This window comes from Juglans microcarpa x Juglans regia, chromosome 6S (assembly GCF_004785595.1).
Source record: "Juglans microcarpa x Juglans regia isolate MS1-56 chromosome 6S, Jm3101_v1.0, whole genome shotgun sequence".
In the NCBI taxonomy this organism is placed as follows: domain Eukaryota; kingdom Viridiplantae; phylum Streptophyta; class Magnoliopsida; order Fagales; family Juglandaceae; genus Juglans; species Juglans microcarpa x Juglans regia.
This window is the reverse complement of record NC_054605.1, coordinates 362,019-386,000: the sequence shown is the minus strand read 5'-3', so window position 1 is coordinate 386,000 and position 23,982 is coordinate 362,019. Positions and strand designations below refer to the sequence as shown.

The 23,982-nt window shown below is 37.1% G+C and overlaps 2 protein-coding genes across 2 annotated transcripts; both read left to right on the top strand.

Moving 5' to 3' along the window:
- The first annotated feature begins 7,072 nt into the window (after positions 1–7,072).
- On the top strand, positions 7,073–21,927 carry LOC121237276 (probable beta-1,4-xylosyltransferase IRX10L). The gene is made up of 4 exons (XM_041133953.1): positions 7,073–7,474; positions 19,784–20,172; positions 20,386–20,627; positions 21,175–21,927. The coding sequence occupies exons 1-4, from the start codon at positions 7,369–7,371 to the stop codon at positions 21,686–21,688; spliced, it is 1,251 nt and encodes a 416-aa protein (XP_040989887.1). The 5' UTR covers positions 7,073–7,368; the 3' UTR covers positions 21,689–21,927.
- An 836-nt stretch (positions 21,928–22,763) lies between these two features.
- Positions 22,764–23,183, top strand: LOC121237677 (heat shock 70 kDa protein 4-like). The gene is made up of 2 exons (XM_041134521.1): positions 22,764–22,850; positions 22,923–23,183. The coding sequence occupies exons 1-2, from the start codon at positions 22,764–22,766 to the stop codon at positions 23,181–23,183; spliced, it is 348 nt and encodes a 115-aa protein (XP_040990455.1).
- Positions 23,184–23,982: the final 799 nt, after the last annotated feature.

Genomic DNA, 23,982 nt, shown 5'->3' with positions numbered 1-23,982 from the left:
GATAGCCTTAGAAAGGTTTGACCCAAGTGTGAGGAAGGCTTAAGGCCTTTCGGGCCTAACTTAGTGTTAGTATTGACCCATGGCCTATTTATGTTAAGGCAAACCTTTTTGGCCCCATTCTTGTGGGTCTTGAGGCCTCTCATGACCTCCTCAAATCTGGACCCAAGGCCTCCTATCAACCGACACCCAAAGCCCATAAACTATGCAACTCCCATTCATGGCCTTTTTAAGGCCAACAAGGCCCAACACCTTGTCTTGCATTTTTCACCATTCTAATTTGAGCCCACTTACACCATACCGTGGGTTTCCCTCAAGTCCATATTGTGCCCCATGCCCCTAAGAGTTTTCCTTGGACCAAAAATTAAATTTGAACTTGGGTTAAGACCATTGATCAAAATTTCACATGATTAGTGATATTTAAACTATGTTTTGAGCTTAATTTCCCTTTATAATCTTTCTAGTCTTTTTTATCTGAATTTTATTATTTTTATTATTGTTTTTAATCATTCTTAGACTAAATTAGAAGTTTTGTCTTGATCCCACACATGTCATTAAGAGCAAAAGCATGACATTACACAAATCCACCCAATCGGCTCACGTATGTACTTTCATGTGCATTGCACTAAAAATAACCCCATAGCCATGCCAATTCCATCTCATTTTTTGTCCCAATATCACCAATCACACCTCATTTTATCCCTTTAGAACCAGACCTAGCCTTGGACAAAATTGGTTCCAAGAACAAAATAAAAAACCCCACATAAAGGCTAGTTGGATGGCAACCGATTGACATTGATATTTAGTTGCATTTCTACTCTTGGTTGAGCCACCACCACATGCCACCTCCTTGCTCCTCCAATCCCCATAAGCCCCAAAAATCATCATAATAAATTTGACCCAAGTCATCCCCCATGAAGAGCCAAAACCGAATGGCTTTTGTGCACAACCTCCCTTGGCAACTACCCTCTATTGCACCCTCTTCTTTGAGTTGCACCTTCATCATCATATGGTAGCCAACCCTCCACCTTCTACCACTTGAAAAAGCCTTCAAGAAGTGACTCGATACCTACACAAAGCAATCATGAAGATAAACCAAAGGATGCAAGCAAAAAAAATGAACATCTGCCCAGTTTTTAGGTCTATACCCAGCGCATCATGGCAAGGCATCATCCCTTGGTTTTTAATTTTTTTTTCTCTTCTTCCTTGCTACACCAAGGTGGCTCTACCCCTCTATCAACCTTGAAACACCTGCCATGATGAGATCATGGCAGTTCATATCACTATTCACTCTACAAAGCATGACACAAGCTTAAGGAAGGCCATCATCACAACCACCGCCCCACTCCACCAATCACAAGACACCTTTCTAAGCCATGACCGACGCCCCTCCTCTCCTTTTGAGTACTACAAAAAGCCTCTCAAGCCCCTCATTTCCTCCACATCTCTTCTTCAAGCTCCTCATGAGTTCTTGAGAGATATTCTTCTCTTAGAGTACAAAAGAGTATAAATCGAGTGAGTGTTCTTGGAAATTCTTGAGTTTTTACGTTCTTGAGTTGGGAGCTGTAGAGGGTCATGAAATTTTTAAGTTTTCTTATTCTAGATCTTATTTTACATGTCAAGTTGTGATTTTAAGTGTTGGAGTAGTATTTGGATGAATTTAGAAAATGTTACCATGCTTAATTCAAAACCGTGTCATTAAGGGTAGATTAAGTGTAGATTAAGTGTTTAAATGACTTTTAAGCGAGAATTTTAGCTATGGCATGTCTTGTCATTTTTTGATATGATTTACAAATGTCTTAGAATGATTTTTGAAGGTTTAGATTTGAGGTTGAAAGCATGCTATGATAGATTTTAATTTATATCTTGTGTTGATCATCAATGCATGCATGGTTTGGTTAAATCATTCTTAACTTGCGAAGTTTTGATTTATTTCATCTCGGCTTGAAATATGAGCATTTAGAAAAAATTGTTATGATTGGGATAAGGAGAGAAATGCATGATTTAATTCTAAGTTTTTGAAACATGTATTGGTGATAAGATTAAGAAATATCACGCATGCTTAAAGACTAGTTTAATAGAGATTAAGTGTTGGGATGAATTTGTTCATCCAAGATTAACCTTTAACATGTAAGTAAGGATTATAGTGATTATTTACAATTAAAGACAATTGAATATGCATGCATTCATAGGGATCAATAGTTGAAGTTACACTTGGGCATCAACTAGAGTGCATGTCACGGGTGAGTGTGTTTGAGCTAGTTCTACTTTGATTTTTAGAATTCTAAAGACATAGATGATTTTATAATATAGAAAGTATGAGGTTTTTTAAGTTTGGTTAAATTTGAAGTTCATTTCCAATTAGTAAAAAATTAGGGCCTTAGTGGCAATTTTTGAAAATCGAGGGGTATTTTTGTAAATATTCATTTTTTAAACCTTCAAATTATCCTACATTTTGATATATTGAGTACATGACTACTTGCCTACATGACATGTGACTTTTTCTCCATTTTAGTATATTGCATATAAATTTCATTTTCACATAAAAGCTTGCTACATATGTAGATATCATGAACTACATTTTTCAAGCATAACATGAAAATAATTTTTGTCCTGATCTCAAAGATTGGGATGATGAATTATCCTAGTGGAACTCATTTTTCCATTCTAGAGTAAGTAAAAATGGAGTGGTAACCCTTGGATTGACGAAGAACAGTGAACGGATTTCAAATGAGTTATTTTTAAAGAATGCCAGAGCGAAGTCAAATATTATGACACCTAAGGCTGGTAGGTGTATATGTTATGATGTATGATGATGCTATATTATGTTACCAATGCATTGAGAACGAGTCTGCAAATAACGTAGTCTCAACGTGAGTTGTACTACGATTACAACAGGTACTCACAATGCACATGGAGAACTGTAATAATGTCATACGTTATGATGTTAATGTTATGATTAATTATGAACTGCTAAAAATGATGAAATGTTATAATGTTATGATGAAATTATGTTTTTTTTTTTTTTTTCCGGTTGAAGTGAAAAATGTTCTTTGGAAGAAAATGTGTGTCTCAGTTCTCTGAAAATGCTGAGGGATCTGGATGGGAGACAAATACAGATTTTTTTTCTACATTGCATGCATTTCATACTTATAATTTATCATGCATAATTTATCTTTGTGCACGTTGATTGTCTAACTTATTAAGATTTCAAGTAAATCTTACACCTTGTGGACCCACTATCATTCTACTTTGAATTATAGAAGTTGTATCCGGACTTGACAAAGATGGACCAGATGAACTAGTGGATCCAATTGATTGATGAGGAGCCAGACCTCAACAAAAGACTAGATCTCATTTTGATGTTTATAACCCTAACCCTTCGTGCATTAGAACACATGAAACAATGGATTTAGCTATGATGACTTCTTATCTTAATTATTTGTACTAAGATTATGATACCTTATGATTTGAATTTATGATGGTTGTGAATGATATTGGATGTTTTAGTTTATTCTGGCATAAGTTTTTATTCACCCTTATTCTGTTACAGTTATTGCATACTGCTAAATGCATTTATGGGATGCATTGCATATTAACTTTCATGAAGAAGAGTATGGAACTTTGTGTTGTATGTCCCGATACTTTAAGTCTCCATCCCATCCTAAGTGGATGTTGGGGGCGTCCCAACAGCCTGTGCAAAAAATCAACAAAAGAATGGCTTTAAACTTTATGAACTTCGTGGAAACTCCAAAAAGTTTTTATGAATCGACCAATCTCGTAGATTTTAGTTTTTCATCATAGTCAATCTCACTCCTCACTATGATGCCAGAGGCATGATTTTATTTATTTGAGACACTCAGAAGTGTGAGAATGAGAAACGGTCTATGTCATTAGTCTCATATGAATATTTAGGATTTTATGGCGCTATAAAATAATTTTTGATTTATGGAATAACAATTGTTCGAAAATGCATTTGATTTTTTTGAGGCATTTCGGAGTCAAATTTTGATAAACGATTTGCACTTTGAGGTTAGTATGATTATTTAGGATTTTATAGTACAAAGTCTATTTTTTGGAGTGAATAGTCTCGGTGTTAGCACCTAGACCAGTGTTTTCAAAATCATAGTGTGAAATGTCCAAATTAGTTTACAAAAGTTTTATTTGGATATTTGGCAAGATCTTAGTTATACTTGGTGAATAGTATTGGACACTTGGCACCAAGAGGAACCATGAGATGTAAATTTGAAGGAAATCAAGTTTTGTGATCATGCTACCTAAGTAAAACCCTATTCAATCAAATCATCCATTTTATGTCAAATTAAAGAGGGTTTCAACCCTAGAGAAACTCTAAACACTTGGAATCCAATTGAAATTTAAAAATTTTGGTGAAAACCAAAACCTCAAATGGTTTTCCCAAATCCCCAAAGTTTGCCTCCAAACCTTAATTGAACTAGGTTTTGGCCTAGTGTTTAATCGCTTGATTAAATTACTTTCACATACTATTAACCACTCAAATTCATGTTATTATATCCTTATTTATTCTTTTAAACTTTAGTAACTTTATTGAGTTAAGAAAAATTAGATTTGGGCCTGATAGCAACTCAAACCCCATTGAAACCCTAAAATGAATTTGACTCAGTTAAGACCCACGAAATTAAGCCACCAAGGCAATGCTTGTGGAGGAAGTTTCCCCCTCCCATGGCAGTCCTTACTAGCCAAAGGATCCCCAAACATTGGTTGATGGGAAGGCCAAGACCTACTTCATCTCTCCCTCTCACATGGCAATTGTTGGTAGAAAACCATGGGCTGGTTTTGGCTAACACCTCATCACTCAAAGTCTCTTTCACACATCTCCTGTGACCCCTCCATATGTATAAGAGCCATCAATGTCCATTCCTCTTACATTTAATCACTTTTCAAACATTTGATTGGAAAGAAAACTAGAGGAGCTCTCGGACAGTTTTTATGGCTTTTCTCGCTTGACTTGTTTGATATAAGTGTTTTCTCACAATGTACCATTCACATAAGTTGTTTTGATTTGGGTCTAGTTTTTGTTGGTATGTTTTGAGTTAAATTTCATGGTCATTTGATGGGTAAAAAATTGGTTTACGTATGAAGATGTCATTTTAGGTGATAGTCTGGTCAGTGTGTGATACTTTGATGATTTTGAGCAAGTTGTTGGAATAAGTGCTATGGAATAAATGTCTATTTTTTGAGAGATTCTTTTAATAAAGTGTTTGGTGATTTTATAAATGTATAGAATATTTTATATTTGGCGCAAAAAATGTATGTTTATGACCAATAAGATTCGATTCCTCTAACTTTACAAGCCTTGGAGGAATGAGGTGTTACAATTTTAACCCATTATGGCACGCCTTGTGCCATTTCTACACATACTAGATTGATTCGTATAGGTACTCATTAATTTCAATAATCTTCTATCACTTTAGCATTTAATGATTCCTTTTTATGTATTGTTTATTTAATAGTCCATACTTTGCTTCACATAGCATTTAATAGATCTCGTTTCTTTGAATTTTGGATGAGTCATGTCCTTGTTCACTACTAACATCTCCTAGGTTGCTCGCCATCCACCTACATAATGTCTTCAAGCACCATCTTGAGTGCCAGGCGAGCTCGCCAACTGCTTGCCATGTTGCCTTACAAGTATGACTACATCCATAAAAAAATTCTATGAAATAATTTTACAAATTGACGTGATTTCATTTGATTTATTAAATCTATTTTATAATAAAAGTAATTTTACATTAAAAATAATTTTATAATCTAATGAATCACATTAAACTACATCAATTTATGAGACTATTTTTGTGTAATTTTAGAATATTTTCCTGCCATATATTGTGTGTTTGTTCACGGTCAAAGCAAGTTGGGTTCCTTGCTAGCCATCCGGTTACTTTTGGGTTGGAATGCCAAACCCGTGTGGGCATTAGCAGCCGCATTCACAATGGGGGATATATTGTAATTTTAATCGAATTTATTGAATCAGACCATTTAATGAGAAGCTTAAATCGAGTATTTCAATATCAATAAAATATCATAAAACAAATATAAGCCGAGAGTTTAAAATATAATTTTATTAACTAATTTTGATAAAAAAAATAAAAAAATCTAAATTCATCTAAAATAAATAACTTTATATTTTATCCCTTACTTTAAGCTCCTTAGCAAATGTAAGGACAAGAAAATTAATATATATTTAGTTATATTTTCTTTTTGTACAAGAAATCGACAACTCATTGATTATAATTAATTAAAAAACATGATTTTGAATGGCTTAAAACGATTGAATGGTTGAATTGGTTATTTTTAAGAGATTAAAAAGTATATTAAAATTTATTCAATTTTTTGACATATTCAATTATTTTTTTAACCACTTATTTTTTTTCTCGTTTATTTTACTTTATGAGTCTAGCTGAATCAGTCTAAATTAAATTGATTTTTTTTTTTTTTAAATATGCTTTTATCTGTACAAATTTCCATAATGCAAGACAAAAATGTTTGAAATATTACCGCTTGTTTAGATACTAAAGAGTATCTTAAAATTTTAAGAATAATAGTAAAATAATTTATAAATAGTAATAAAATTATTTTAATTAAAATATTTTATTATGTTTTGTGAAAATAGAGAGTAAAAATTAAATAAAATTTTTCTATTTAAATAATAATCATGATCTAGTAATAATTAGATTAAAAAGATTTAACAATATTTTAAATATAAATAATTTTTAAAAATAAAATTATAAAAATATTTGGACATTTCTTGTCTCCATCTTAACGAGGACATTATCAAAAAAAATATTAGATAACGAGGACATTATCAGTCGCTAAATCTGCGAGTTAAAAAACAAATTTTTTTGAGAAAATGTCAAAGGTCAGGCGGTAGACTTCGGTATGGCACGAGATGACCTCTTCGTCAAACCGCGGAGATTGATTCGGTAACGAGAGGTTATCCTGTAAAATACTCTCGTTGTTATTTTTTATCTATTATTATTATTTTTTAATTTTTATCTAGTTTTTACTATTATTCAACATTTCCTCGTTCTATTCAAACACTTACTGTCCAAGATTTGAAGTACAAGAAAGGAAAGAGGGGTTGAGCTTTGTTTCTTCAAAACAAATCTATCATTTCTGTGTCTCACTTTGCTGCCGGAGCAAAACCCATTTCCTTGAACTCCCACGATGGCCCAACTATAACCTCTCTTCTCCTGCTTTTTCTTCAAGTTCCAATCTTCTTTGGGACATATTTTCCAGCATCGTTCTGACTTTCCTCGCCTTTCTTTCTACTTTGCTTATTCTGTTATCGGAGAGTCCATATTCTTGTTTTGTTGGGGGAGACAAAAGAAGATGAAAGGTTGGAGGTGGATTTGTGTTGGCCTTCTTTATGCCACCTTTGTGTTTAGGATTGATGCGGTTGGGCAGCGCCGCAGTCAACCCACTGAGCGAATTTCAGGTGGGATTTCTTTGACTTATTTTTTTCCTCTCTTTGCTCATTTTGCTGAATACACACACACACACACACACACACACACTCTCTCTCTCTCTCTCTCTGTATGCTCACTTATTCTCTTACATTTGGTTTGATTTGGTAATAAGCTGTTAGGGATTTTAACTTTTAAATATAATTTACAGGTGTAGTGTTTTGAATTTCGGGTTTTGATTAATCGGGTCGTGGGGTTTTTTGTAGTTCGGGTATGTACTTTAGCTTTGTAAGATGCTTGAGATCTCTCGAGAATAAATTTCAATTTCGCATTTGCTTTGTAGTATACTGAAAACCTGGAAGTGGATGATATGAAATGAGCGCATGTTGTGGCATGTAACACACAAGTTGTAAGAGGAAAGACCCAAGAAAAGCTCACTTCGAGGGCAATACCTCCATAAAGAAGAAGAAGGATATGGGAGGAAATAAGAGAATTCTATTACTTTCCAGATGCCGTTTACAATATTCCCCCATTAGTACATATATTGTGAGACTTCCTTAACTGAAACAAGTAAAAAGGCCATGGGCCAATTCTAGTAACAAAAGCAAATAAACGGCAAGTCCAATCTTGCCAAACCGGACCCTAAAGCCCGAACTTCCTGGCACACTACAACAACCTACTCAAACTAGCAACATAAAGGCCCACTACGTCTGGCCCTTTCAACAAGTAACATGAAGTAACTAGTTAACATAGTTAACTGACTAAACAAAGAGCAAGCCCATGGGAATTGAGATCTTCCCCCACTTCCCTATGTCTCGATCCTTCAGCTTAACAGAAGCTTCTCCATCGTTCCAACCATAGATCTTGGCTTGTGATAGATCCTCTTCCATCAAAACACCTTGCCCGCAAGGTGGAGAAAAACCTACTTCAAATGAGAGCAGGTTTCCCACCTCGCGTCATCAGTTCCTTGTCCCTGCCAGGGGATCAACAACTCTATTTTCGCTCGGTTCCCGGCCTTGGTCATTTGGCTCCCCAATACTTCTTATGGTTCAGGGATGAGGATCCCTTGGTCGTCAATTGGAGGAAGCACGGGGATCGTTGTGAACTTGGCACCCAGTTTCTTCTTGAGTTGTGATACATGGAAAGTGGGATGGATTTAGGATGAAGTTGGTAGATCTAACTGATAAGCAACCTTCCCGACCTTCTATACCACTGAGAAAGGGCCAAAAAATCGAGGGGCTAGTTTGAGGTTGTGCCTGTGAGCTACCAAAGTCTCCCACTTCAAAATCTTGTTCTTCTCTTTCCCACTTCAAACTCTTGGTCTTTTCTCTTCAAGTTTGCATATTTCTCCATGTGATCTTGTGTCTTGTGTAGGTTGTGACACAGTAGTTGTGATGTCTGGGCTTGGGAACGGAGATTAGCTTCCACAACCTCCATGCATGCAGTGTTAGGTATATAGTCGAGGAGTCTAGGTGGTGGGTACTTGTAAAGGATCTCAAATGGTGTGAGCTTAGTTGACATGTGTGGTGTGGAATTGTACCATCATTCTGCTAGAGGCACCCATAGGGACCAATCCTTTGGTCGATCTCCAGTGAAGCATCCTAGGTAGTTCTCTAGGTTTTTCTTCATTGCTTCTGTTTGCCTATTGGTTTGCGGGTGGTAGGCTGTACTTAGGGACATTTGAACCCCTTGAAGTGTAAATAGTTATTGCTTAAAATGGCTAGTGAATATGTTGTCTCGGTCAGATACAATGGAAAGGAGTAGTCCATGTAGCTTGAATATGTTTTTGATGTAACGCCTCAATGGAAGATCCAAACCACATAATTTATACTTCAAAAGGACTAGTCAATGATATAATTGGCGTTCCATTGGAACCATATAAAGAGCAAGAATTTCTCATTCTCAAGCAAAGTAGGATCTCATACACCACCTACTCTTATTCTTATCATATGGGGTATCATAATCTCCCCTCCTTAAATTTCGACGCCCCTGTCGGGCCAGTCCATCGTAAGTGATAAGATCTGATACTATTTGCAACGCTCCAATGGAAGATCCAAACCACATGGCCTATACTTCAAAAGGATTAGTCAATAATACAATTGGAGCTCCATTGGAATCTTATAAAGAGTAAGAATTTCTCATTTCCAAGCAATGTAAGATCCCATACAATACCTATCCATATCCTTACCATAGATATAAATATGCATCAATACTGGTACAAATGTGCTTGTATTAGTTTGCTGATCTTGTCCAAACTTGAACCCATAATGTGCTTACAATCAAGACGCATCAATACTTAATGCTTATTTACTATGAGAGAGTGAGAATAGTTTCTGAAGATGCATGAGTTAGCTAAGAATTTAAAAGAGACAACTTGGAGAGATGCACTAGGAACATATTGTTTGGGATTAATTTTGTGACATGGACTCATTGACCCATGAACCAAGTTCATAACTTTGGGCATAGTTATGGTCAAAGGGCAGAATAAAGTAAATGGAAAACTTTGACTATGGATAACTTGGGAAAGAGGGGTCTCGTTTTAATGGATTGGTGTTATATGTGTAAGAGGAGCGGGGAGTCGATGGATCATCTTTTACTTCATTGTGCGGAGGTGGCAAGGATGTTATGGGGGGAGATCTTTAATAGAATGGGTATTACTTGGGTGATGCCCAAGAGGGTGGCTGAGTGGTTTGCTTGTTGGCAAAGGTGTAAGGCCAACTCACTAGATGCGGATGTTTGGAAAATGATTCCTCTATGTATTATTTGGTGCCTATGGCTTGAAAGGTATTGTAGGAGTTTTGAAGATAAGGAGCGTTCTCTGAATGAGCTTAGAAGCTTCTTTTTCCATACTTTATTTTCTTTGGGCTTCATTTTGTGTTTTTAATGGAGCTTGCTTTAGTGAGTTTCTTGTATCACTCTCTAACTCCTGATTTTTGTAACTAGGTGTTGCTATTTGTATACCTCATGTGTACTTGGGCTATGCATATTTACTCTCAATAAAATGTTATTTTACTTGTAAAAAAATTATTTTATTCAACAAAGATTTGTTTGGTGTAATGGATTTTGAGTTATGCCATGGAGATGGAGGCTTTGTGACGATTAGTGGTGTGGAAGCCAAATATGGTAGCATGTGGGAAGGTGGTGTTCCGATGAGGTTAGTTGTCTTTTGGGGTTGGGTATGGAAAAATGACAGAGGGTGGGGGAACTTCCCTAGGTTTATTAGATATGGGGTGGACACTGAATCTAAAACCAGATTTTGGTACAATAGATGGGCCATTGAAGACCATCTTCCCAGAGTTGTTTATATTATCCCAATGTTAGGAGGCTTTTGGTTGCTGCACATGTGCAGAATTAAGATAGTATTTCTTGATTGGAATGTAACTTCTATTGGAGAAGCCCAAGATTAAGAAATGGAATTTTTTTATCATTTTTCATCAAGCTGTATTCCTTGCAGTTGAGATGAGGTGGCGATGATCAGATATGTTAGATGGGAAATGATTAGGGCACAGGTAAAAACACGGAAGGATACAGCTAAAAATCTCAATCACAGGTCGCTTTTTTCATTTGACTAACAGCTTTAGATAGGATCTTAACAACAAATAATCTTTGAAAGAGGTATATTGTAGTAATGAATTAGTGCCCTTTGTTTGAGCAGAATGGGGAAAGCATGGTGGAATCCTTATGGTGGTCATACAAATTGGGAAGTTTGGAAGATGATCCCCTATATTTAGTATGGTGTATTTGGCTAAAATGCAATGCTGGAACTTTTGAATGCCAAGAGGGGACAGTGACAGAATTAAAAGCTATTGTTTTCAGCACCCTTTGTGCTTGGATGGCTTCTAGTTCTCTAGCTTTCTGGACTTAAACATTTTTGCTCTCTCCCCTCTATGTTATTTAGTAAAATTGCTTTAAGTTATCGTCTTGGGTGATGGTCATCTCAGCATGGCATCAATTTGAGTTTAATCAATTAGCATACCCCTGGTTGAGATCACATGCCTGAGATAGTCCACTCCTTTACCCCCAAATGTGTACCTTGATTTCTTAATAAAAGAACCGATGTGCACGCCAAATCCCAAATACAATCTAGATCTGATCAAGATGATATTCCCATGGTTTACCATATGTTAAATGTCATATAATTTGCATAAATGAACATAAGGCATAGCCCTAAAGGCATCACTCTCATGCAGATCACTGTGAGAGCGAAAGGCAATCATATGAATATCCTCAGGAATGCCCCTTTCATGGGCTTGGGTCATGGTGAAAGCCTCCACTTTTAATTTGTCTTCTTCAACTTCTATCATCATATGTCTCTGTTGGGAATTGAAAGTTGATATTTAACTGAATGGGTAAGTTGTGAAAAACGTCTAGAGGAATTAGGAAGACTTCTATGTTTGAGTTCTTCCAAAGCTTGTACAAAAGACTGATATTTATTTGGTTTATTTTTTATTTTTGGATTGCCATACAAAGTACCCTACGTTGGGTATATATAGAAGTAGACACGTTCTAGAACTAGCCTACACAACCGCCTAGTTACAATAAATAAACTAGATACATTCATGGTTCAAGGTTCAATGGACTTTGGCTACCGTACAATTAACATGACTATTTCTAGAATATTCAAGAAAAATGCATTAACTTTTAACACTCCTTAATGCATTTTGAAACTCCAAGCATTCTTTGCAATAAATGAAACTTCTCTTGGTAATGCCTTTGTGAATATGTTTGCAAGTTGTTCTTCTCTTCTGCAATATTTCATATTGATCTCTCCATTTGCTTCTACTTCTCTGAGAAAGTGATACTTGATGGCAATGTGTTTTGTTCGACGATGATAAACCGGATTCTTTGTCATATCCTTTGCTGATTTGTTGTCACAATAGATCCCTCTAGGGATCCTCTTGTGGTTCTCCCGTGTCTTCAAATATTCTTTTAAGCCATATTGCTTGGCGTGCTGCTCCGGACGCTGCAATGTATTCAGCTTCTGCAGATGACTACGCAATAGTATCTTGTTTTTTTTACACCCACGAAAAAATTCCAAAACCAAGCTTGAATGCATATCCAGAGGTGCTCTTTATGTCATCCACTTATCCAGCCCAATCACTATCACTGAATCCAATTACCTTTGTTTTTGAAGTGGACTTGTACAATATTCCATAATCCATTGTTTCTTGCAAATATTGAAGCAATCTTTTCGCTATACAGTAGTGCACTTACCTTTGAATTTTGATAATAAGCATGTAGCAGTAACATATACTAACTCCCAATTAGGCTCCTATAGAGAGAAGCATCTGCTTTTTCTGACCCATCTTTCTTTAATTTCTCATTAGGTACCAATGGAGTAGCAACTTGTTTACAACCATACATTTGGAATTTCGTCAATAAATTCTCCACGTACTTTCTTTGTGATATGAAGATTCATTCTTTATCTTGACTTATCTCCATACCAAGAAAGTAGTGCATCAATCCCAAATCATTCATTTCAAAAGTCTTCATCATGTCTTTCTTGAATTCTTCACTCATTGATAGATTGTTTCTGGTGAAAATTAGATCATCAACATAAATAGAAGCAACAAGAAGATCCATGTTATCTCGGTTCTTTATGTGGAGTGCTGGCTCACTTTTACTTCTCTTGAAACTATGGTCAATAAAATATTTATCAATTCTATTGTACCAAGCTCGAGGTGCTTGCTTAAGCCCATACAAAGCTCTCTTCCATTGAAAAACTTTTCCTTCTTCATTAGTTGTTGTAACCTCAAAGGGTTGGCCCAAGTGGTGAAGACCTTGATCTTGGGGTGACGTTGTTCCAAATGTGTTCTTCCAAGTGTAGAAGTGTCAAGTTGTACAAGGATGAATTCAGGATTGTATTCCATAGGGACAAAGGGTTTATGTCAAGTGTTGGTGCGATAAAGTTCTGGTATATGAACAAATGAGAATTTTCATGAACATTGTTTTTGTGTTTTTTAATACTTTTGAAAAGAAAATGTAAAATGGATTATGTACAAAGCTAGAAAGGGGTTTGTGATTTGTAGATGAGAGGTGTCATTCTAAGATGGTGTTTGCTAATGTGAAATGTAAAATGAAAATTGAAATTTTGCAGCAAAAGAAAGGAAACAAAGTTTGTAATAGAAAATTATGATTTGATCAAAGAAACAAACACCTAAGCTTCAAGTCTAGCTTTAGTTGGTTGTGAGTCTTGCAATCTCAATCTCTTTTAGTTTTCTCGATTATTAATCTAGCCAAGGTATTTATAATCGGGATTTGACTTTGGAAGTTCATTTGCAAAGTTCTTAACGTATTTTTTTTGAAATTCATAAATGTAAATAGAAATTCGAGTTAGCATTGAATCCTTGCATTCTTTCAAGCATCTGATGTGCTTTTTGTCAGCAACAGATCTTGAGCAAGAGATTCAAGTCATTTCTGAGATAAATCCATGAACAAAATAGTAAATGAGAATGAATAAGAGCAGAGACAATTTCCATTACAAGAAACCACAACTAGTTCAAGTTATTCCATTGGCTTAGGCTATAAAACTAGCTTTCCATACTCGATGTAAAAACAAACGAAAATACTAAGAAAATCAGCATTGCTATTCAAAGATAATTGTAAAGAAAGAAAACCCCTGTTCTTCTCAGAGAACTGAGCCAAAAAAACCTCAAAAGTCTGGAAGAACTACCCCCCAAAGCTCTCTGGCGCCCTTTTACTCTTCTCAAAACCATGCCTCTTCCCAAAAGCTTTGCCACAAATCGTGTACATGCCCAGGGACCCCTATTTTTGCTTTAGCCCCAATTTTCTGTGTATCTCTTGGCCCGTGCTCTGCTTCTCATGTCACCCAAGTCCCTTGGCATCCACTAACCCCATAACTGACTTCCTCCCACTGGGTTCACGTCCCACATCTCCTCCATAGCCTCTGACTTAGCTGTTGAGGCTTTTCCTCCTTCCAAGAATGCCCTGCTCCTTTATTCCCCAAGGAAATGTCGGCTGAAGGGTGAGGAAATGAAACAAGTCTCTCCATGCCGCATGACTCTTTTTTTTTTTTCTTTCCAAAAATGCCCTGCAGCCTATAAGCATAATATAAGTGTTTATCATTTGAAGGGCAAATATTGAACTTTTGTGTGCAAAATATTGGCATTAATTAATTTGGCATCCAGTACTAGAATTTGATGCATAATTAAGTGCTCAACTCTTTTGATGAGATAAATCACTCACTTAAGCTACTTAATTATGCATCACTCCCTTCAAGGTCAAAGATTCAACACCTCATGGGTACAAACAATCATTTGGGGCCACACTCCCTATTGAAAAGTTAGCGATTTAACCAGTCCGTGTAGGGAAACTTCTGAGATTAAGGTGCACGGGACCGAGGTTTACTCTGCAGGGGTGGGTCTGAAGGGTCCTGCATTGGAGAGGTTCCCTGAGATTAAAAAAAAAGAAAAAAAAGTTATTGTGAACTCTTGTGGTTACTCTGCATAAATTTCTTCTTTTAGTACTCCATTAAGAAAAGCCGACTTCACATCAAGTTGATGTAGTTTCCACTGCTTCTGTGTTGAAAGAGCAACAAGAGCTCTTATAATATCCATCGGAGCGACTGGGGCAGAAGTCTCATTATAGTCAATCCCATGTTGCTGTGTGTAGCCTTTGGCCACAAGTCTTGCTTTATACTTTTGTATTTGTATTGAGCCATCACAGTTAAGTTTTTTTTTAAAAATCCACTTAACTCCAATGATCTATTCATTACAAGGACGATTTACCAACTCCTATGTGTTGTTTTTCTCAATCATTTTTATCTCCTCCATGGTTTTCACCCATACTTTGTGTTTTGATGCAACTTCAAAGTTGCTTGGTTCCAAAACTGAATAGTTGCATGTTTCATACAACTCATGTAGTTCCCTTTCCTTTCTTGGAGGTGATAACGGTGAAAACTCAGTTTGCTCAAAGATGAAGGGGGAAAGGATTTGGGTGATGAAGGCGGAGTATCTATATTGCTGTTGTGCCTTTTCCTGTTGCATCCACAAAAGCACCATTTCCCATCTTGAATTTTGCCTTGACAGATGTATCTATATTGCTAAAGATACTTTCGCCAGGCATCATATGGTTGCTGCCTCCACTGTCTAAATGCCACTTTTCATGTTTCTCCTTAGGATCAACTTGGCATGCATAGAACAGGTGCTCCTTGTTGTCTTCTTTAGAAAAATTTGCTTGATGAGTATCTTTGAAGCAGCAAACTTGTTCAGGACGCCCAAATTTATTACAATTTCTACATTGAGGCTTTCCACGATGCCAAAAATCTTTTTCAAGATGGCCCGTTTTCTTGCATATGCCACAAGGTGGGTGATCTCTTTTCTTTTCCTTCCTTTTCACATTTTCTTGCCCTTGAGAATTTGATCCTCCTTTGGAATTCTTTTGAGATTTTCTTCCCGCTTCTCCTAATTTCTGAGCTTTTATGTTGAGCTTAGATTGAAAGGCATTCTCTAGTGAGGCTTCAGAACGACTATTCAATCGTTGCTCATGTTCTTGTAGAGAGCCCATAAGTTCTGTGATTGACGTAGGTGATAAGTCGTTAGACTCTTCAATTGCAGCTACAACAGGATCATAATTTTCCATCACGCTGATTAATATCTTTTGTACCAGTCTTTGATAAGAGATTTCTTCTCCTTAAGCTCTCATCCAATTTACAATCTCCATCATCCTTGAACAATAATCTTTAGCAATCTCAGAATCTTTCATTCTAAGATTCTCCAGTTCTCTTCTCAGAGTTTGGAGTTTGATAGTTTGTACTTTGATGTTACCTTTGAACTCCTCCTGCAACGTGTCCCAAGCCTGCTTTGATGATTTAGCTTCTCATAATTCTTGGAAAGATTGTATCAGTTAGGCTTGTTGGAGAACAAAAAGAGCTGTGGCATCTTTTTGTTTCAGCTCCTTTTGTTTTGATGTTTGACTTGTAGAGAGAGGACTTCCTTTAGTAGAATTTGCAACTCCTTCAATCACCCCCCATAAATCTTGAGATTGAAAAAATGTCATCATTTTGATGCTCCAATAGTCGTAATTTTCACCACCAAAAATAGGAACTTATGGTTGAGAAGAATTGGAAGCCATGGTGCCCTTTGCCCAAAATTTATTGGACTTGAGCTCTGATACCACCGTTGGGAATTGAAAGCTGATATTTAATTGAATGGGTAAGTTGTGAAAAAAGGCTAGAGGAATTAGGAAGACATCTATGTTTAAGTTCATCCAAAGCTTGTAGAAAAGATTGATTTTTATTTGGTTTTTATTTTTATTTTTTGATTGCCATACAAAGAACCCTACATTGGGTATATATAGGAGAAGTAGATACATTCTAGAACCAGCCTTTACAACTTCCTAGGTACAATAAATAAACTAGATACATGCATGGTTCATGGTTCAATGGACTTTGGTTACTGTACAATGATCATGACTATTTCTAGAATATTCAAGAAAAATCGCATCAACTTTTAACAGTCTCCCTCAATTGAAAACATTTGTGGGGCTTTGCACTTTTGTTTGGACGTAAACCATGGTTGCAACTAAAACATAATCCTCTTAGGCACCGTCACTGCATTTCATGGCATGATAGTTTGTTTACTGGAGTTCAGGACAATTTTTGTGTTGCTGGAAGAATGGACAAATCCCCTTGGATGTTTATTTTTTACTTCAGCACTTCTAATGTTGGGTATTTCTTCCTGGACAGCCTCTCATCATGCATTCTTGAAGTTCTGATTGTCTCATGAACTGTCTGCCGGTTGAACATTCATGCTGTCTGCAATTGTTTTTTTTTTTTCTAAACACAAAATTTCATTAAACCACTCTCATTTGTGTAGGAGTGACACCACAATGTACCTCGTTCACAATTTCATCTTGTACTTGCTCAATATTGGTCTCCATTTTTTCAATCCTCTCTTTGCTAATGGACATAGCTCTAGTACCAATGGTAGATCCAGTTAGGGTAATGTGATGCTCCATACTAAGGCCCGGTTTGTATTCGCAAGCCATCTCAACTCATTTCAACTCATCTCACTACTATTCATTACTATTCATCAACTTTAACTCACAAATCTCACTACTATTCACAACCCATCTTACTACTATTCACAACCCATCTCAACTCATTTCAACTCATCTTCGAATCCAAACGACACCTAAGTAACAAGTGTAAGTGGCACATTGCTTGGGGCGGAGAAGTTCTTGCTCTTTATAATGATTCCAATGAGGCTCTAATTGTTCCATTGACTAGTCCTTTTGGAGTATAAGCCCAAGTGTGGCTTGGTCCTTCCCTTGGGTTATTAAAAATGGTATTAGAGCCTATCCCAACCAAAAACGTGGGAGCTGTGACACCTATGTTGGAATTGCCTGATAAGGACGTTTGGAATTTAAGGGGGAGGATTGTGATACCCCATACTGAGTGATGAGTGTAGATGATGTATTGGATCCCATGTTACTTGGGAGGGAGAATTTCTTGTTCTTTATAATGATTTCAATAGGGATTCAATTGAATTGTTAACTAGTTCTTTTGGAGTATAGGCCAGTAAGTGGCTTTGCCCTTTCCTTCCTTGGAGAGTTACAATTGGTATCGGAGCCTATCCCAACTAAAATGTGGGACTTGAGCCGTAATGCCTATGATGGAATGGCCCCGATGAGAATGTTTGGAATTTAAGGTGGGAGATTATGATACCCTATACTGAATGACGAGTGTAGATGATGTATTGGATCTCACATTGTTTGAGATGGATAAATTCTTGCTCTTTATAATGATTCCAATAGAGCTCCAAATGTACTATTGACTAGTTCTTTTGGAGTATGGATTAGATGTGGTTCGGGCCTTCCATTGGGGTGTTAGAAAGATTAAGAAATTCTTTCTTCCAAGCAATGTGATACCCCATATTGACAAATGAATATAGATGGCGTATGGGATCCCACATTGATTAAGAGGGAGAAGTTCATACTCTTTAATGATTCCAATTAGGTCCCAATTGTACCATTGACTAATCCTTTTGGAGTATAGGTCCAGATATTTCTTGGGCCTTCTCTTGGTGCATTACGAATGGTATTCAAGCTTCTCTCAACCATAAGTGTAAGATTTGTGTGCCACATATGATAGAATGGCTCGAAAAGATGACAGGAACTTGAGGGGGGAGATTGTAATACCCTATACTGAAGGATGAGTTTAGGTGGCGTATTGGATCTTACATTGTTTTAGAGGGGGAAAAATTCTTACTCTTTATAATGATTCAAATGGGGCTACAATTGTATTATTGAGTATGACCTAGATGTGGCTTGGGGCACGGCAGGTAAGTGAAGGCTCTCTCTCTCGGCCTTCCTTTGGGGTGTTATAGGTTATAAAACGTGTTACACAACGAATCCTGCGTTGCATAATACTGACAATTGTCTCAATATCTAGCACCACTATGCCATGAATAGTGCCCTTCTCAGAGTCATGGTGAGAGATGGGAGACAGCAAAACTTGATGTCAACATAGGTCATTCTGTTAATGAGTTAGGCATCATTAGACTATACTAAGAAGAATGTGTATAGTTTAAGATGTCTCTACTAGGAAGCATATATATAATTGAGCAAGTTTACAGAAAGCGCAGCAAAAGGCCAAGGTATGTTGGTTGATGTTGTGACCTACTATTTGGTTGAAGATATGATGTGAGATAAAGTTGATTGGAGAAATGGATTCTTGTCTCAGAAATTAGTGGCAAGGGATTGATTTGTACCTGCGAAGGTAGTTTCACTGTGTATATGGCATCGTGTTTTGAAGATCTAACTTCCACCAAAACTGAAATTGATTCTGTATACTGGAACAGGCATCCATAGATTTAGTTTTTTGGGGCCCAAGAGAGCCCTTTATGAGCCTCTCATACATAGTATGCCTTGACATTTTTGTTTGAAGGGGGACATGGGAAACATATTTGTTTTAGTATCTATTTTACATGCATAATTACTTGATTAAAATCTTAAGATGTTCAAATGGGTCATTCATATCTGGTTTTATGTACTTGTGTAATACAATCTTTTTGTTTTATTGGTAAAATTACACGTGTCTAGTGGGTTCTGTACTGATGACTTTACCCTTGATCCTGTTTTTCTTGGAGAGGAAGTGCTATTTGGTTAATTCAAGAAACTATTTGATAAATTTTCTAGCTAATCCTAGTCTTGAAAAAAAATGTTGTATAATTTATATTGTTTAGTTTTTCTATCCTCCTTTGCAGTGTAGGGATTGTCCCATTAAAATAGTGAACTATCAAAATGTTTGGAAATTATTTAATATCACTTGCTGTGATGTTCAATTTATGAACTTAAAAGTATGATTTTACGGAGTGTAGGTAGTGCCGGTGATGTTTTGGAAGATGATCCAGTGGGAAGGTTGAAAGTTTTTGTGTATGAGCTTCCAAGTAAATATAACAAAAAGATTCTGCAAAAGGATCCAAGATGCCTAACCCATATGTTTGCAGCTGAGATCTACATGCATCGATTTCTCTTATCTAGCCCTGTTCGAACCCTTAATCCTGAAGAAGCTGATTGGTTTTACACCCCTGTATACACTACTTGTGACCTGACACCAAATGGCCTCCCTTTGCCTTTTAAGTCACCTCGGATGATGAGGAGTGCAATACAGCTCATTTCTTCTAACTGGCCTTACTGGAATCGGACAGAAGGTGCTGATCACTTTTTTGTAGTCCCTCATGACTTTGGAGCATGCTTCCATTATCAAGTAAGAACTCTGTCTCGCCTGCTGAAAGTGGATGATATCTTTGTACCAATTTGCCCTATTGTATGGATTCTCGAAAAGCCTATAAGGCTCAACTATTCAGAATGTGTCTCAATGTTATTTTGGATTGTCGAAATAGTTGTATGTTGGCAGGCTAATTTTTTCATTATTTGTAATTTTCATTTGACAACTCTCTGTTCATGTAAATTGTTGAAGGAGGAGAAGGCAATTGAAAGAGGAATTCTTCCCTTGCTCCAACGTGCAACACTGGTTCAGACTTTTGGACAACAGAATCATGTTTGTTTAAAAGAGAGCTCGATTACAATACCACCATACGCTCCTCCACAAAAAATGCAAGCCCACCTGATTCCTGAGAGAACTCCCAGGTCGATATTTGTGTACTTCCGGGGATTGTTTTATGATGTGGGAAATGACCCAGAAGGTGGTTATTACGCAAGGTATTTTTTTATCAAACTTACATGCTAACAAGAGGATGTTTCGAAATCCAATGGTTTTAATTTTCTTTCCATATCCTTTTTGAAGGGTTGAATGCATCCGTCCAATTAAATTAAAAGATTAGAGGATTTTGTGGTAATACTAGGATTATGAAAGGATGTTGATAGAAGCTTGTTTGCCATATTATAAGGCGCAACTTCAAGCTTCTTTCTGTCGGCTTTGCTTTCATTGAAATCTCTGATTTTGACAGTTATTTGATTGATATTTCTTAGCCTGCTGCCTTTTGTTATTGTTCTTTTTGCAATGGCGCAAGGGAAAAGCCCTTTGTCCAAAAATTTATTATTTAGCTATTTTAAGAGACTAAATAGAGTTTTTTTTTTTTTTTAGAAAAACAGAACTTTTTTAATCTGAAGCAGAAAAAGTTCCAAGTTTTCTCCCCCCATCCGTAATATAAAATAGATCGAGTCATTCAAGCATGCACATACACCTAAATCTAACTTTTTTGGGTGAGTATAACTGAATCTAACATTGTTCTCTAAAATTTTACAGAGGTGCACGGGCAGCGGTGTGGGAGAACTTCAAGGACAATCCGCTTTTTGACATTTCCACCGAGCACCCAACAACATATTATGAGGACATGCAACGAGCTGTCTTTTGTTTATGCCCCCTTGGCTGGGCTCCTTGGAGCCCGAGATTGGTAGAAGCAGTGATATTTGGTTGCATCCCCGTTATCATAGCAGATGACATTGTTCTACCCTTTGCTGATGCCATCCCATGGGAAGAAATTGGGGTCTTTGTAGCTGAGAAGGACGTTCCTAACTTAGATACCATCCTCACATCAATCCCGTCAGATCTAATTCTGAGGAAGCAAAGATTGCTTGCCAACCCTTCAATGAAGCAAGCAATGTTGTTTCCACAACCAGCTCAACCAGGAGATGCATTCCATCAAGTTCTAAATGGACTGGCAAGAAAGTTGCCACATGACAAGAGTATTTACTTGAAGTCGGGTGAGAAAATCCTAAACTGGACTGCAGGTCCAGTGGGTGATCTGAAACCTTGGTAGCGGCTATGCCATTGCATTCTCAACTCTAACTGGAATTCTTGGCATTATGCCTTTTAACCCACCCTCGTGATCTTTTAAGAGCGTCTTGTTCTAATTGAGGTGGTCATTTGGGTTTAAGTCTAATTTTTTACTTGGCTAAAATGCATTATACTTTCTTTTCTTGCGCTTTTATTGATGCTCGTTTGTTGTAATTTGCCCTGTGGTTAAGTTCTTGAAACCAGTGACTTCCTTTTTGGTTATCATCTACCTTTAAGTACAGGAAGCAACTTCTAAATCAGGACTTGTTCATTTTCTCTGTTGTAAAATACTGTTTTTGGCCATAAAAAAATTTGGCATCTTGGTAAATTCTGGTGTCCAGAGGCTGCTATGATATCTGTGTTTCGGGATAAATGGCTGTGTTAAAGAGTTTAGATTTGCTGCACATTGGTTTCAGCCGTATCTGTCCAGAGGTTTGCTGTAACTGAATGCTTCTGTGTTATGAACCCAACTGAGATGGCGTCATTCCTGGAGATCTGCACAGTGCCGTTTAGTATTAGTGTTAGTGAAGTGTGCGTTTAACAATTGTAGTATGCAAGAGAGTAGCCTTACCCACGTGTCAAGTAGTCTGGCTGTGTAGAAGTAGTGGAGTCTGTCAGAGAGTTTGTTATTTAGCTTTATAATTTCATATAAAAGGGAAGGGATGGAAGGGAGATTATTCTGGAATCTGAAGAATATTGTAGTTCTGTTTGGGGAGGTTTTGGATTCCTCGAAAATCCAAGTCTCTACAACTTCAGTGAATTTCATCCATCATCATCTTCCTTATTTTCACAGTCCATTTACAGTCATCCATACGTACAAAGCCATTTTTCTATTACTCTATCTAGGTTCATTACAATTGGTATCATGAGCTACTGATTCTTTAATGGATGGAGTAAACTTCAACAAACAGCAAGCAAATTTGCTGCCGTTGATGGAAAAGATTTTTGAGAAAATACTGCACATCACAGAAATACTCGACCGAATGCAAGCAAATTACAAGGTTTTCAAGCAGCAAGTGCAGAAAACCTTGTTAGTCTGAGAAGACCAAGCTGCGGAGATGGAGGACGGAGAAGAAGAGGCAGTAGAGGTGGTGGTTGTAGCAGTGCCCACGATAGCTGTTCCCACAGAAATCCCTCTTCCCTCGGTTCTGAAAAATCCATAGCTGAAATTAAATTCTCCTCTCCTAGAAGATCGAGCATTGCGGTTGCGTCTTAAGGGAGAAATTATTGAGTGGGCATTACCCAGAATTGCTGATGGGATAGGGATAAACAGGATTATAACAGGTGATCTAAGCAGGCTATCAGATAAGGAGGCAAGCAGTTTGGGTGAAACGAATGTGCTCGTCTTCGACCCGGGGTGTGGAACAATTGACGTCTCTTTCCTCACCATTGAAGATGGCATCTATGAAGTGGAAGCCATAGCTGGTGAATATTCTGATGATAGGAGGGTGAATCAATTCTTTCAGGGATTCAAGTGAAATTCAAGAAAAATCCTCGAAAAGCATGATAAGAGTCTTCGCTTAAAAATGGGGAGAAATTTGCTGGTTGCAGCAGAGGGGTGTCTCTCTTCTATTCGCCAGAATTTTCTTCATGATTCTAAATTGAGGTATTCGGATTTTGATTATTTGGTTCATAAAATTTCTCAAGCTGACTTAAACAAAGAGATCATTTTCAACTGTCGAATGGGACGTGGACGTACTACAACTGGGATGGTGATTGCAACTTTGATATATTTTAACCGAATTGGAGCTCTGGTATTCCAAGAATCAATTCCACTGGGAGAGGGGCTAATGTTGTTGACCATTTGCCAAATTCAGAAGAGGCAATTCGTAGAGGAGAATATGCAGTCATAAGAAGCTTGATTCGGGTGTTAGAGGGTGGTGTTGAAGAGAAAAGACAGGTGGATAGAGTCGTTGACAAGTGTGCATCAATGCAGAACTTACGTGAAGCAATTGCCACTTATCGCAATAGTATTCTGCGTGAACCAGATGGGAGGAAAAGGGAGGTGTCACTTTATTTTTTGTGGTATCTGAGAAGGTACACTCTGATGAAGGACAATTTCTCTGTGGAAGAAGTAGAAGGGGATGATGCAGCCATTAAAGTACTGAGCAATTATGTTGTACAAAATGCTTTGGCTCTGGTACTGAGAGAGTTTTAAAATTTATTTTGGGATCACCCATCATGTTGAGAAGCCAAAACAAGAAGTTGTCAAAGCCTTTGATGTTATAAACGAGGTGGCCAGTAGGCATTCGGCTTTTATGAGTTTACTACGTTTGG

Excerpts from the sequence above, each read along its gene's own strand:
- LOC121237276 (XM_041133953.1), top strand. The coding sequence starts at position 7,369 with ATGAAAGGTTGGAGGTGGATTTGTGTTGGCCTTCTTTATGCCACCTTT. Across the intron at positions 20,173-20,385 it reads GAGCATGCTTCCATTATCAA|GAGGAGAAGGCAATTGAAAG; the intron begins GTAAGAACTCTG and ends AAATTGTTGAAG. Across the intron at positions 20,628-21,174 it reads GAAGGTGGTTATTACGCAAG|AGGTGCACGGGCAGCGGTGT; the intron begins GTATTTTTTTAT and ends AAAATTTTACAG.
- LOC121237677 (XM_041134521.1), top strand. The coding sequence starts at position 22,764 with ATGGAGGACGGAGAAGAAGAGGCAGTAGAGGTGGTGGTTGTAGCAGTG. Across the intron at positions 22,851-22,922 it reads CAGAAATCCCTCTTCCCTCG|GGAGAAATTATTGAGTGGGC; the intron begins GTTCTGAAAAAT and ends TTGCGTCTTAAG.